This window comes from Halichondria panicea, chromosome 1 (genome assembly GCF_963675165.1).
Source record: "Halichondria panicea chromosome 1, odHalPani1.1, whole genome shotgun sequence".
NCBI classification, from domain to species: domain Eukaryota; kingdom Metazoa; phylum Porifera; class Demospongiae; order Suberitida; family Halichondriidae; genus Halichondria; species Halichondria panicea.
Genome location: NC_087377.1, coordinates 1,385,509 through 1,399,816, shown reverse-complemented (window position 1 = coordinate 1,399,816; position 14,308 = coordinate 1,385,509). Strand labels below are relative to the sequence as shown.

General features: G+C 41.1%; 2 protein-coding genes and 1 long non-coding RNA gene across 3 annotated transcripts in view; 2 read left to right on the top strand and 1 right to left on the bottom strand.

The window, feature by feature from the left end:
- The window catches only part of LOC135350196 (uncharacterized), a gene marked incomplete in the record, with an annotated part of 231,127 nt that extends 218,221 nt beyond the window's left edge, over window positions 1–12,906 (top strand). The window contains 6 exon segments of the mRNA XM_064548964.1: window positions 4,276–4,341; window positions 4,471–4,524; window positions 9,310–11,738; window positions 11,840–12,068; window positions 12,262–12,643; window positions 12,742–12,906. Of these exon segments, the coding sequence (XP_064405034.1) occupies window positions 4,276–4,341; window positions 4,471–4,524; window positions 9,310–11,738; window positions 11,840–12,068; window positions 12,262–12,643; window positions 12,742–12,775 (3,194 nt within the window).
- LOC135331553 (ankyrin repeat domain-containing protein 1-like) lies at window positions 456–4,265 on the top strand. The gene is made up of 6 exons (XM_064526761.1): window positions 456–869; window positions 965–1,287; window positions 1,677–1,778; window positions 2,046–2,153; window positions 3,334–3,393; window positions 3,861–4,265. Exons 1-6 carry the CDS (start codon window positions 595–597, stop codon window positions 3,917–3,919), a joined length of 927 nt encoding a protein of 308 aa, XP_064382831.1. The 5' UTR covers window positions 456–594; the 3' UTR covers window positions 3,920–4,265.
- Window positions 8,257–8,962, bottom strand: LOC135333754 (uncharacterized). The gene is made up of 2 exons (XR_010394038.1): window positions 8,343–8,962; window positions 8,257–8,288 (listed from the first exon to the last, which is right to left on the bottom strand). It is a non-coding gene; the product is annotated as an uncharacterized LOC135333754 (long non-coding RNA).
- Window positions 12,907–14,308: the final 1,402 nt, after the last annotated feature.

Below are 14,308 nucleotides of genomic sequence, written 5' to 3'. Positions count from 1 at the left end.
GCAAAGTACAATTTAGCTTGCAATTAATTTTAACAGGCTATAAATTTATAGCTAATCATTGTCAGGGTGTCATACAGGGATATCTCCCTCTGGCTCCAACCCCCCCCCCTAAAATTTGCATTCAGGTACTAGTTGTATGACTGAGTGACCATAGCTGGAAGTGTTACATACTAACAGGGTATTGAAATAACAGTTGACCTTTTTCAGAAAAATGTTCTAGTTACTTTTCAAAAGCACGCCTTATTTCCCCCTCTATACTAAATCCTTAATGACACCACCTGATTGTTATAGTGTGGAGCTTATAAATGCTCACAAGAGCTTATTAATGTACATTGTATACACCCACACACACCCACACACCACACACACACACACCCACACACACACACACACACATGCACACAGGAGGCTGGACACTGTGCCAGATACACCCAGGTAAGCAATTTGTTGAATTGCATGTCCCACACACACCTATACCTACAAAATGTACCTATACCCACACACACACACACACACACACACACACATACACACATCACACAGGAGACTGGAAACTGAACCAGATACACCCAGGTAAGCAATTTATTGAATTGCATGTCACACACGCACACCTACCTACAAAATGTACCTATACCCACACACACACACACACACACACATACACACACACACACCTACACACATCACACAGGAGACTGGAAACTGAACCAGATACACCCACGTAAGCAATTTGTTGAATTGCATGTCACACACGCACACCTACCTACAAAATGTACCTATACCCACACACACACACACACACACACATACACACACACACACCTACACACATCACACAGGAGACTGGAAACTGAACCAGATACACCCACGTAAGCAATTTGTTGAATTGCATGTCACACACGCACACCTACCTACAAAATGTACCTATACCCACACACACATGCACACACTATTGTACATGCAGTGTTCAGGAGCAGCTGGCCAGGGATCTGTGGGAGGCTGTAGAGAATGATGATGTCAGCAAAGTGAGGTCCGTTTTGGGACAGGGGGCCAACCCCAATCACCAGCTCTACTGGAGTGAGGAGTGGACTAAGAAGGGTAGAATCCCTCCAGTACACCTACCATGCTGGAGGGGCTACCTGGAGATCACTAGAGCACTCGTTAGTGGTGGAGCTGATATAGAGAAAGGTGATGGACGATGGGGCACGACTGCATTTCACTGGGCGTGTGCGGGAGGATATATGGAGACTGTGGTGTATTTATCACAAGAGATGAAATGCCGTATTGGTAAGTGTGTGTCAGTCGCGTAGTGTTTATAGCTAAAGGATTGAGCCCAACAAGAATGTTTTTATAGACTGTTTAATTTCCTAGATTACAAAACATGCATGTGTTGATGTACATGTAGATTGTAATAATAATTATAAGACATGTTTTTTCAAGTAATTTCTCATTTCCCACAATCCTTGATACTGTGTACACGCACACTAATAACATAATTATCTCACCCAGCTGGGATAATTACTGACCAGCACGGAGAAGCTTATAATACTGCATGATGTATTTATTATCATAATTAACTTCATTTTGAATACTATACAAACTAATAATACATTTTAGTTGAGTTGTCATTGTGTGTGCATGTCATCACTACACTGAGGTTATATCACCACATACAGATGTGAGGAACAAGGGGGACCAAACACCACTGCACCTGGCTTGTGTGGGAGGATATATAGAAGTAGTGCAATACCTTGTGGAGGTACTCAAGGTTGATGTTGGTGAGTTATTTTTGTAGTGGGTACCGGTTCATTAGATCCTCTGATTGGAAATGTAAACAACCCGTGAATTAATCAGTGTACCTGTATGTATCATCATGTAGTCATAATTATAATTATGGTAACTGTAATACAATACATACACGATACTAATATTATAATAATAGGCATCCTGTACTCGATAAGTATCTGATTGTGCTGATTGTGCATGCATGGTAATGGTCAATTCTGTCAGTACTACTACAAGATCTCTGTCCCTTACCTGTCCAGATGTGACTGATGATGATGGCGACACTCCTCTTGACTGGGCAGTACAGTTGGGTCGCACTGAAGTTATTAATTATCTCCGGTGTCTACAACCCTCCACTCCTGAACCAGGTATGTGTCTCTAGAAATCCCATACCTAATTTCCACAGACAGAGGTGTATGAAGCTTAAATTTGGTACACCAATAGAGCAAGCCATCCCGGTTTCATAGATACCTTCGTTGTTTTTGTAGGACAAATGGTTGTGGTACAATTACGTGTTTTGTAGACCCCTAATAATACCGGCGTGGAATATGAAACGTCATACCGTATAGCGGGTAATTTTCGTGGGGTAATGTATTCGTTATTTTCGTGGGCAAGCTGACCTCCACAACGTAGGCATGGCTTACCGGAACATAGAAATGCAGGCGGGAAACGAGACTAAACGAAATTTTTACTCACGAAAACCATCGTTTCTTGATTTGAAAAATTTTTTACCCTACGAAAATTACCCGCTATACGGTAATCAGGAGTTCATTAATGACAACTCCCACGCACATTCCATTCTACTTCTTGGCCTATAATACATCACTAAAGTCTATTTGTGTTGCCCGGAAGTTATGTGATCAATTATGGCTTCATTTATGGTTGACAAGTATGCCAGGAACTTTTACATGGTTAACTTTTAGCTGGTTGGAGCTTACCAGCTCTACAGCATGCAGATAAGAAGCGCTTTTAACAAGGAATCCAATGGTATACAATTGTATATGTATGAAGCTTAGGGTTAGTAAATTTAGAAGTATACAAAGTTATGAGTTATGACAACATTATGAAGGTCAACCTCAACAAATAGACTTTGGCACTGTTTAGAAAAAATTTGCATATTCAAGCTTTGAAGTGGCCACTGCCAACTAAGAAACCTGCTAGCAGGTCACTATCTGGTTAGTGACCTGCTAGCAGGGCTCTAACTAGTACCAACAAAAATGCATTTTCTAAGGGAGATAGACCATGAGATAGACCATGTGTAGTACAGCTTCTTAGCTGGATAGTAACCCTGGAGTGATTAGTGGCTTCTGCAAGCCACTACACTCCCTCAGGTTTACTATCCAGCTAAAAAACCTGCTACACATGACCACGTGTGTGTGTGTGTGTGTGTGTGTGTGTGTGTGTGTGTGTGTGTGTGTGTGCGTGCGTGCGTGCGTGCGTGTGTGTCTATACTGTTACGTAGATTGGAGAGGTTCTGAATTACTATTGCAGTTGTATATACTTTATGTGTTAGATGACATAATTATTAATTGTTACTGTCACACTCAGATACTCGAAATGGTTCCGAACAACTTCTTTCTAATTCAATTGTTGACAAGACCTCATCAAGTGAGTAATACCAGGCTAGGGCATACAGTGCATGGGGAGGAAAGTGGATCAATTTACCCCCCCCCCCCCATAATGTTAGGGATATCCCCCTGGTTCACTTTCCCCCACCCTGTAACATTTGCTCTAACATTAATTTGGCATTCAATTACGCACTAGTCTAACATGTTCCTATAGCCAAGCTAGGGTAAAGTGGTTTACTTGCCTAAACATTACGTTGCCATAAATCTCTAGTAACTATGTCATTGAGTGTTACCAAGAGTTCATTACGCAACTCCAATAGACTGTGCACAAAAAGCATTCCTCCACTCCTACGTTACAGATACTGGCTGTTGTAACCGCAACAAGTAGGAAAGGCAATGAATAAAATTAGTAACGCTGTTATTCATTGCCTTTCCTACCTCAGTTGTAAATGAATAACATTAGTGATAATCATCACTATGTTATTCATTGCAAATTTGATTTCACAGTTTATACAACAGCATGCGGTTGTGACGTAGGACTGAAGGAACGCCTACTATGGTTTTAAGTGGAGTTGCGTACTCTTCCTAATGAACTCTTGGTGTTACATATCCTATGTGATTAGTAATATGCTATACACTGAGCATCTACTCCCCTACCATGTTAGGTTTATTAATGCTGAGTCAGCTAAACATGTTTTAATCCTCACCCAGAGGACGCAGGAGCAATAGTCTAATAATTACGGTCTTAATGACGAATGTTATTCATTGCCTTTCCTACAGCAGTTGAGATTTTTTATCAGCATTGTTATTGGCATAAGATTATGTCTCAAGTGATTCTGACCTTTTTTCAGTGTACAGCCTATAGTCATTGGAGTTGGTTTTTATGTACTGACTGTCAGACAATTGTCTCATTCTCCTCCAGTGACCTCTGACCCTCTCTCTGGTCAACAGACACCCAGTGCTGGCAATGAACAACCAGAAACAACTGGTAGGAGACTCTATTATAGCCCAACAATGATCATGTGCCTTCCCATCTACTGTAGAACGAAGACCTTTCGAATCACTTTTTATACTGTGTTGTACATAATTATTATGACTTCTTACTGTTACACCTCAGATACTCCAAATGGTTCCAAACATCCTTCCACGTCAAAGGAAGGCCCTAACCCAAGTGAGTAATAATTCCTTAATTATTAAGAGAAGTGGGCGTGCTGCTCAGACTCAGCCAAAATAATTCATACTGTCGCTATTTTTAGACCTGCCGTTCATGTGTAAATTGATACAGCCTCACACTTTTAGTGAGTTGCATGCCCTCTTCTCTTTATACACATACAATAGTGGTCAATATAAAGTACCCGTTCCGTTTACGTATAGTAAGTCTGTAGTAGGTTCGTAGTACACGTTTATAACATTTCCGTTTTCACACCGTATTATATTTACCGTTGCACGTTGCAAGCAAATACTTTTCGCAGAAAAGTGTTAGAAAACAAACGAAGAGACAATCCTATAGTCATCTCGTGTGTTATAGCTGACTAGTTACTTAGCTATGCTATGTCTAGCTGTAAGCATCTACAACAAAGACATAAAACGTACCAAAGTTTTTAAGAGACAATCCTAGTCAACTCGTGTGTCATAGCTGACTAGTTACTTAGCTATGTTATGTCTAGCTGTAAGCATCTACAACAAAGACATAAAACGCACCAAAGTTTTTCAACTTTCTCATCAAACAGGATGTCTGCAGCTCTATAATTATGAGCCCTATCTCTGTTCTACAAGGTCAGAGCTATAGCTAGCTGTAATAATTATCCAACAGGTAACTGCTGCAAAAGTTCATAATAGCTAGCTGCGTGCAGAGCTGCATGGGTATATAGCCGAATGTAACAACAGTTGAATTAGAAAAAAAACGTAACAGTGTATAAATTACAGTGTATCTTGAGCGTATATTTTTTTAGCGTTTATTACCAGCGTACTACGGACGTACTACGTAAACAGAACAGGTACTTTATATTGGCTGCTATACTGTACGTTATAATAATACTCATTTTATCATGACCCTGTACATGTGATTGAAAGGTTTTACTGTGCGCCCGTGCATGCATGGAATGATTATGCCTCGGCACGCATGCACAGCGATGTGTATATGGTAGTGTGTGTGTGCATACACCCTGCATGGGTTGTCAGGAATATGGTATACACTATAGTCATGTTACCATACATGACCCTCTGATTCACCATAGTCGATGACTGCATGGAGTACGGACTGTTTTTGAGCTTATTAACCATAATTTAATTAATTTTTGCCGTCAGATTAATTTTCACTGTACGCTAATTATAATTTATTCATTAAGGTTTCATATTGAATGTGTTTTGGTTGCCTAGCAACCTAAATTGAGATGTCTCTAAAGCCGGGCGAGGAGATTCCAGACAACAAGTAGCTATAGTGCCTACATTAATTTTTTATGATAATTATTATATAATGGGTGTGGTTAAATCAGAGTATCGCTACAAGTGATGAAGAGTTCAAGTATGACACATGGGATATCTTCCTCAGCAGCCTCAACAAGGAAGCATGCAAGCATTGATATGTACTAGAGCACCTAAGAACATGCAGTAAATACACTGAGCTAGGGCAGTGTATGTCTATGTTATAGTTCGTTCCAACTGCTGAAATTGTGCAATTCATCAGATTGCAACGTTTAAGTGATTTATTGTAAAACCTCACCCACCAATGATTAAAGGGACATTCCCTGCATGTGGGTCATTCCGTACGAATTTAACATTACCTAAACAGATGACTTGTCAGAATTCTCCAAGATTCAAGATTTCGTATAGATAGAGTAGAATAGTGACTTAGGCCCGAGGGCCGCAGGCCTCGAGCACTACTGAGCCAATATATCCCATGTGCGCACGAGTGAGCTGTGTAACAACTGCATTCCTTGTGCATTCCTTTCCATGTACACATCACTCCTTTTATAGGACAACTAGTTTCAACTACTTGTGGTGGCTGTGGAATGCTCCAGACGCATGAAAAATGTTTTCTGCCTACCACTGAATCTGTTTAACAGTGTTATACTATAAAAGGGACCGTTTCAGGTTACTGGGTGGAGGGTGGACTTTAGGTAACATCTAGATAGTGGCACAGTTCAAGGCTTGACCTGTGCCATATGGTGGGCTTTAGGTAGCTTCAGCCATACTATGCCAGTCTAGATACTGGCACAGTTCAAGGCTTGACCTGTGGCTTGACCTGTGCCATATGGTAGGCTTTAGGTAACTTCAGCCATACTATGCCAGTATCTAGATAGTGGCACAGTTCAAGGCTTGACCTGTGGCTTGACCTGTGCCATATGGTGGGCTTTAGGTAACTTCAGCCATACTATGCCAGTATCTAGATAGTGGCACAGTTCAAGGCTTGACCTGTGGCTTGACCTGTGCCATATGGTGGGCTTTAGGTAACTTCAGCCATACTATGCCAGTATCTAGATACTGATAGTGGCACAGTTCAAGGCTTGACCTGTGCCATATGGCAGATTTTGGCACAGTGTTTCCTTTGATCTGCCCACTCAAAATGCAACAAAGTATCATATTCCCCACTTGGGGTCTGTATCATAGCAACTGGGTAGGTTTAATAAATAGCCTCGTTTATAGTATCATATACGCTACATTAAAGGGAAGGTACCATGAAAAAATAAAGTATTATTTTTTTGCCTTAAAATGTTCTTTGTGAGATATAAAATAACCTTGATGCAAAAAATTTTTTTTAAAAATTAAAGTTTCTGAGGAACAGGATTGTTAAGAAAGGCTTAAAATTTTACTTCCTGTTGAGGTCAAATGTGGGCGCGGTCAAACGTGACGTCAGAGTAGGTACTAGTAAACATTGAATTGATGCATACTGGTGGCTGCATGAGTCTGACTGACAGACACATGTGATTTTAGCTATGATTTTCAAGCCAGTTGAGTTTTTCCTACTCCTTCTCATCTGTTGAGCATGAAAAAAGCTGCAGTGAAGATAAAACAAGCGCTGTGGAGCCATATCTGTATGAGCGAGAAAGCCTTCCCATGCTAGTTCGAGTGGTGATGATGATGGTGACAATGAAGGCAGGATAGGAAATGTTGATTGACTAATTAGTATATAGACTAGGTCTATATGTATAAGTATACAGTCATGCAATTGAGTGTGTCAGGTGTGAATGCATGCGGTAGTACGTTGTGTAGAAATGTATTATACCAATAGAGAATCAGTGTGATGGATTTGATCCTTGATATGTGGGTGCTACAGATGGTGTACACTGCCCACAAACACAGATATGGTGAGGCAGATGAGAATGAAGTATACACCAGTAAGTTTATCAGTGTGAAAGGTATAACTTTCTTAACTAGTCGGTTGTGCTGGGGCTGGCTTGGAAGACATATAATTATACGAGTTGTTCTACCAAGCTGTGCATGCAGTATAGCTGCGATTCGTAACAAATTTCCTTCTTCTTCACATGCAGGATTATTGACTCAACCTGTATTACGTGTATTACTCTTGAGACAATTTAAAAGTTACGTTTTTGTCAATGTCGCGACAAACGTTTAGGAGAAGAAGATGCTGGGCTCAAAATTAGGTTGTATGGGATTTGACAACAGGGGGAGAGTCACCATGCATGAGTCCAAGCACTTCACACTAAATATCGACATCCTTGGTAGTTATAATTTATAATTTAGATGGGGTTTGAGTTACTATCGGTAATCTTTACATTATTAACACGTCAAGTTTTGGTTTCACTTGTCTTTGCATGACAATGAGACCCTTGCTGAAGTTGTTTCCAACATGAAAATAGGAAGAGAGGTACTGCATGCATATGTAGTCTGATCAGGAGTCTCAGTTGCATGCCGGGTCTACATGCAGGAGTCACGGTATAGAGAGGTTGTCTCTTGTAAAGCATCAAGTATCAACTACAGCGAGGTATTATAATTATACATGATTGAACAAAAACAGAAGCTATTAACCTGTCTCCGTTCTCGCTTTTCCGTATACAGCGGCCGACCGGGCACTTCTCTATAGGGCTATCTCTCCATTCCATGACTCTGATCTCAGGGTCTCTCTTTTTACAGGACGATATGGCAGTTTATTTCTGAATAACTGCCTTATAGAAAACAGTTAGAATGGCTCCAGACCTCAGATCTCAGCTTCTTCCTCTTTTGGATCCCAAACTGAGCAGCAAGGGAGGTCATATCTGTGAGTTTTCACTGTACACAAAAACAGGATTCTGTTGCTTTTCAGTGAGCTCTGGTACATAGGACTTGTTTTTCCCACTCATATTTCAACTGAGAGAACTGTATGACTGCTAGATGTAAAGGAGCAACCAGCTGCAACACACTCAACACACACAGAATACATTTTACATGCAGCACAAATGCCTACTCTGACGTCACGTTTGACCGCGCCCACATTTGACCACAACAGGAAGCAAAATTTTAAGCCAGAAATTGTGTTTCTACAGTCCTGTTTCTCTGAAAAGTTAATTTTCAGAAAAATATTTTTTTGTCTCAGGGCTATTTTATACCCCACAAAGAACATTTTAAGGCAAAAAAATAAAACTTTATATTTTCATGGTACCTTCCCTTTAACAATGTATAATTATGCTCTAACGTCGTATAAATTTGTAATAAGTTGCCTTGCGTTGCTGTTGTGTTGTTATGCCAGCTTTAAAAACGAAACGGAAACTTATGATGGCTACTATATAATTATACGTATCACCAAATAGACAACCATTCACTATGAACTTGCCAGTGGAGATGTCTTGTTCAGAAAATCATAAAATTGGAACTACTAAATTCTGCTCCCGAACCATTGAACACAATTGTAGTTAGTACCGTTGATCTAATGTTACAATTTGTATACCTCAATTTACTGAAATTAAGTACTTTGATTTAATAAATAATTATGTATGACCGATTGTTTGCTGTTTTACAGTCAATATTCAAAACCGAACCTACTTGAAAAAACTGGATGAGCTGATTGCCGACACAAGTGGTACAATAGAGCTACACTATCTCAAGACGCACTTCATTGGTCCCTCGGGTCTTGGAAAAACGACCACTCGACAGCGGCTTGTTGGATCCATTACTAACCTGTCTTTGCTGCCCGAAGATCAAAGGAAACGTTGCAGTACATTACTAGCCGAGTGTGAACAAGTATTGGCCTTTGTTGACAAATCTGGAACCAAGCTTGAATTCAAAGCATCTTCAAGTCTAGAGGAAGAAACACAGTTTATCTTCTCTTACCTTATGTCCTGTGAACCTATTGAAGACAGCACTGTCAGTCCACTTAAGGAACAGCCCACAAAAGAAACTACTGACCCAAAGAAGCAAACTCAACTCAAGATTGATGAAGCTTCTACTGCACCCAAAGAAACGGTATCACCAACACCTGGGCCAACACCAGAACCACCGGAAAAGGTCGTAAAAGTGACCACTGTAGATGTTGAAAAGGTTGTTTCGAGACTTCGGAGTATTGTGGGTTCAGGAGAGTACACTAATGAGCTGCTGAACAAAGTCCTACTCAATCTGGTCGATATAGGTGGGCAGCCCGGATTCGTGGAGATGTTTCCATTTCTAAGCAAAGGCGCAGGGATTTTCCTGGTATTTTTTCGACTGGACAAAGACCTCGATGACATGTGTCAAGTCTCCTACGAACGAGGAAAGGACAAGATCACACCGTACGATTCAACTTACACAAACAGAGAAACGCTCTGTCAAATCCTCTCAGCTATCAGCCATCATACCAAGATTGACTCGGATATTGACATAGAGCTATGTAGTAAACTGGGCAATCTAGGCTCTGCTAAGCCTGTTGCTACCCTCATAGGTACTTTCAAGGATGAACTGACAATGCAAATCAAAGTCGATCTTCTGTACGAGAAATATAGTGCCTCCACAAAAGCTGTCTGCAAGAGCGATAGTACCACTGCCAGCAAGAGCCTAGAAGAACACGAACAAAAGAAAGCAATTCAGGACATTTTGACTCAACAGAAGAGTGATGAGCAAGCTAATGTCAGTGCAGAAGATATGGCTGCTATTGAGCAAACAGTCAGCCAACACCTCAGCTCAGACGCTTTCAATAAATGTGTCCAAGACCGTTTAGAGCAAAAGTTGACGGAGAAAAACGAAGCCGTGAGCACGATTACCAGCAAGTTTGAGGATTTACTTTCTAACCCAAAAGACAAGAAGTTCATAGCAGTGGACAACTACGAAGGCACTGATTCTGATATGGAAGCTCTTCGTAAACATATTTATGGCTTATTCAGAAGCTATTTCAAAGATGCCAAGCTTCGAATTCGTCCACAACAGCTTTTGTTTGGAGTTGTACTGAGAAAAGAGTTTAACATTGTGTCTATGGCAGATTGCATTCGTATCGGTACCAAGGGGTTAAAGATGAGAGAGGAGGAGGTTCGATTCACCGTTTGGTACCTGGATCGGTACGTTGGAGCTTTGATCTATCGTCCAGAGATCGAGGACAAAGATGGTTGGTTTGGGAACTTTGTCATTTGCAACCCCCAAGTAGTATTCAACAGCCTCAGTGTTCTCGTTGTCAATCCGCTGCTGGAGCTCCATTCTAAAGAGAGCAGTATTCACTTCAAGGAAGCTGAGAGAAGGAATTGGATACTGAAGGGGCAATTCTCACTGAAAACAATCACTCGATGCCATTTGGAAGAAAACCAGGGTGTGAAGAAAGACCAGTTGATTCCTGTTGAGAAGCTGCTCATACTGCTTGAGCATTCCCATCTTTTGGCCAAAATCACAGCAGTAGTGAAGGAAGGCCATACCACTGAAAAAATCGAAACGATGTATTTCATCCCTGCTATTCTCAAGTGTGCATCTCCCGAGGAACTAACGAAACCACCCCCCCTCACTGGCATTGATACACCCTCTCCAATCAAGATCACATTTGAGCCCCAATACGTTCCCACTGGAATATTCTGTGCCATGATCAGTGATTTGGTCTCAAAGGGGAATAAAGGCAAAGGCATTCTGGGCATGACTTGGAAACTTGCCACCGATTCTCCAGTAAAGAGAAACCTCGTCTCCTTTCACATTGACGAATCTGCCAAGCATTTTGTTACCCTGATTTCTCAGGTTGATAGCTACGAAATACGGATTATTCGACAGGATAGAAAGTACACAATGCACGATCTTTGTTCCTACGTCCTCTCAACCCTCCTGTTGGTGATGAAGGATATTAGTCCACTACTCACTCCGATTATTGCCTTCGACTGCTACTGTGGCAAACATGAAGATGGTTCCAAGCTTTGCCTCCTCACAACAGGAAGATACCCAAGCTTTAAATGTACCAGTGATTCCGAAATCTCTCTTAGTCTTCACCAAGAGTGCTGGTTTGCAAAAGTAACTATAACTCTAACTGAATAATTATAATATAGTAACTATCATTTTTGAACTGGTATTCCAAAATTAATGATCTTCCTCTATTGTTTCTGTGTGTGCAGGAAGTCAGCCTGGGAGATGATGTTACTCTCCTCGCCCTGCCCTTTGCTGAGGACCTAGATCCAAGCCTTTCTTTCAAGTGGAGGAAGAGAAGTCCGGAAATTAGCGGGACTAAAAAAGAATTGGAATTCAAGGCTTTGTCAAATGATCATTTTGAGGGCTTTATCAGTTGTGAGATCTCCAAGAACCAGCATTTCTTCACCGTGTACCACTGCCTGAGAAACAGAGTCGGTAAGGGTAGAGCATAATTATTAGTAGTTTCTGTTTTTTTAGGTTGTTTTGTATTTCCATATTAAGTACATAATTATGCAAAGAAAGAGGCTACACATGATCCTATTTCTCTTCTTCTTTCGTTTTATCTTGCAGTGTTTGGTGGTCTAGGTAGCGTTTGAGTATTAATGATAATATTAATCATGTGTGACAGGATTTTCATCAGAGAAGGATACCAGCAATGGAGACCAGCCGATTGTTCTGACTGGAGCGGATATTAATACAATTTGTGAGAGTCTGAAAACTGCCAGCTATAATTGGTTCAACCTGGGACTGGCCCTCGGGGTGAACTATTACGTGATGGAGAATATTCAAGATCGATACCAAGATAACGATCGCCGCCTAATGAAGATGGTAGCCAAGCGTCTTGAAGTCACTGATCCAGAACATCCGATGACATGGCCTTACATATGTGAATGTCTAAGGAGGCCTACTGTTGAGCGTAACGATGTAGCCGAGGAAATTGAAGACAAGTATGTGAGGACAGCAACTGAGTTGCTCATAGTGCCACCAATTGATCATGAGAACCTGACAAAGTACGTGTGTTTGTAATCTAACTGTAGCCTAATCTTATGTCATGTTGCTTATAGCTTATAAGACTCTGGTTGATTGTGCTGTGCTCACTTTCATACAGATACTGGAAAGGGACGAATAAAGATGTCAAGTAAAGAAGCATGCAAGAATGTCAAGTAAAGAACTAACTCTGTGTTGACTATAAGTACTGACTATTATAATGCTCTGTGTTCTGTGTATGTGTGCATACATGTATATAATTATACCATCACCTTCTATTTTTATACTTTTTGGCAAAATTTCATTTCCAGCTTTCTAGTTTTGTGACCCTTTACCATTGTTGTTGGGTACGGGATCACTTCAGTTGCAGCTTCTTGTTAACCACATAGCTAGCTGAGAGAGAGCTAGACTGCGCTGCATGAGCGCTGGAGGACCATGCGTTGCAGTCCAGTATTAATGGTGGTGGATATGGTGGTTAGTCTGCAGAGGGAGCTGGACAATGCATACTAGGATGAGTAGTGTCAGGTCTTATTGAGCGGACCCAGATACTCTCTCTATCTATAGCAGTACTAGTGGCGGATCCAGACAGGTTCCATGATATGGAACCCCCCTTTCACACAAAAGAACCACAGTAGGTGTACCTACCTCCAATTAGATGCGAATAATTTTTCACCTCCAAAAAAAAGCAACCTAGCTCTGGCAGAGGTCTTAAAAGTGACACTTTAAATTGAGGTCTTATGGTAACTGTATTTAGACCAAGCAGGACCAAACACAATATATTACTGTTGTCTGCCTTAAATGTGTTTGGAATGTCCAATAATGGTACATGTTTTTAGATCCGTGATTTATTTCAGGCCCAAATTGTCCATAGCGTGGGCTATAATTATTATAAATGGGTGCATGTACTTTTCAGATTTTTATAGCTAAATTTAAATTTGAGGTTGTACTACGAACATCCGATTTCAAAGTGTTGGGATACCGTCCCTCACAAGGTAAAGGAAACATGCACCTGGTCAATATTATTTTAGTCAATACCTTATTATATATACACCCTCCTACATTGTTTGCATGGTAACCTCTCTCTCTCTCTCTCTCTCTCTCTCTCTCTCTCTCTCTCTCTCTCTCTCTCTCTCTCTCTCTCTCTCTCTCTCTCTCTCTCTCTCTCTCTCTCTCTCTCTCTCTCTCTCTCTCTCTCTCTCTCTCTCTCTCTCTCTCTCTCTCTCTCTCTCTCTCTCTCTCTCTCTCTCTCTCTCTCTCTCTCTCTCTCTCCCTCCCTCCCTCCCTCCCTCCCTCCCTCCCTCCCTCTCTCTCTCTCTCTCTCTCTCTCTCTCTCTCTCTCTCTCTCTCTCAGGTGAACTAAAGAGAAGTCGCAGTTAACAAGATAGCCAGCTGCTGGGATGTCACGAGGAAACGAGAAATCAGTTCTCTGAAGTCCATAGTCTTGAACATTTGAAACCATCAACTATTAGTCTTGTAACAGTTGTGTATCACATGCACTCTCTCTTGCTAATAATTCAGCAGCAATGTTATTGATATAAAAATAATGAAAATAAACTTGGGAGTCAAACATTATATATACCTACTCCTCCTCCCAGGAGTTGGCTTGTACAGAAGTGGGATCCTTGAGGCCCACAGCTAGCTGCCATAGCTATATTAAACATGGGAAACAGTCCATGTGTGCAAAAACA

What these genes read in the sequence shown, in the direction of transcription:
- LOC135331553 (XM_064526761.1), top strand. Translation starts at nt 595, where the DNA reads ATGTCACACACGCACACCTACCTACAAAATGTACCTATACCCACACAC. An exon ending in AGAGATGAAATGCCGTATTG is followed by an intron (nt 1,288 to 1,676) that starts GTAAGTGTGTGT and finishes CACCACATACAG; the next exon opens with ATGTGAGGAACAAGGGGGAC. An exon ending in TGTTGACAAGACCTCATCAA is followed by an intron (nt 3,394 to 3,860) that starts GTGAGTAATACC and finishes TTGATTTCACAG; the next exon opens with TTTATACAACAGCATGCGGT.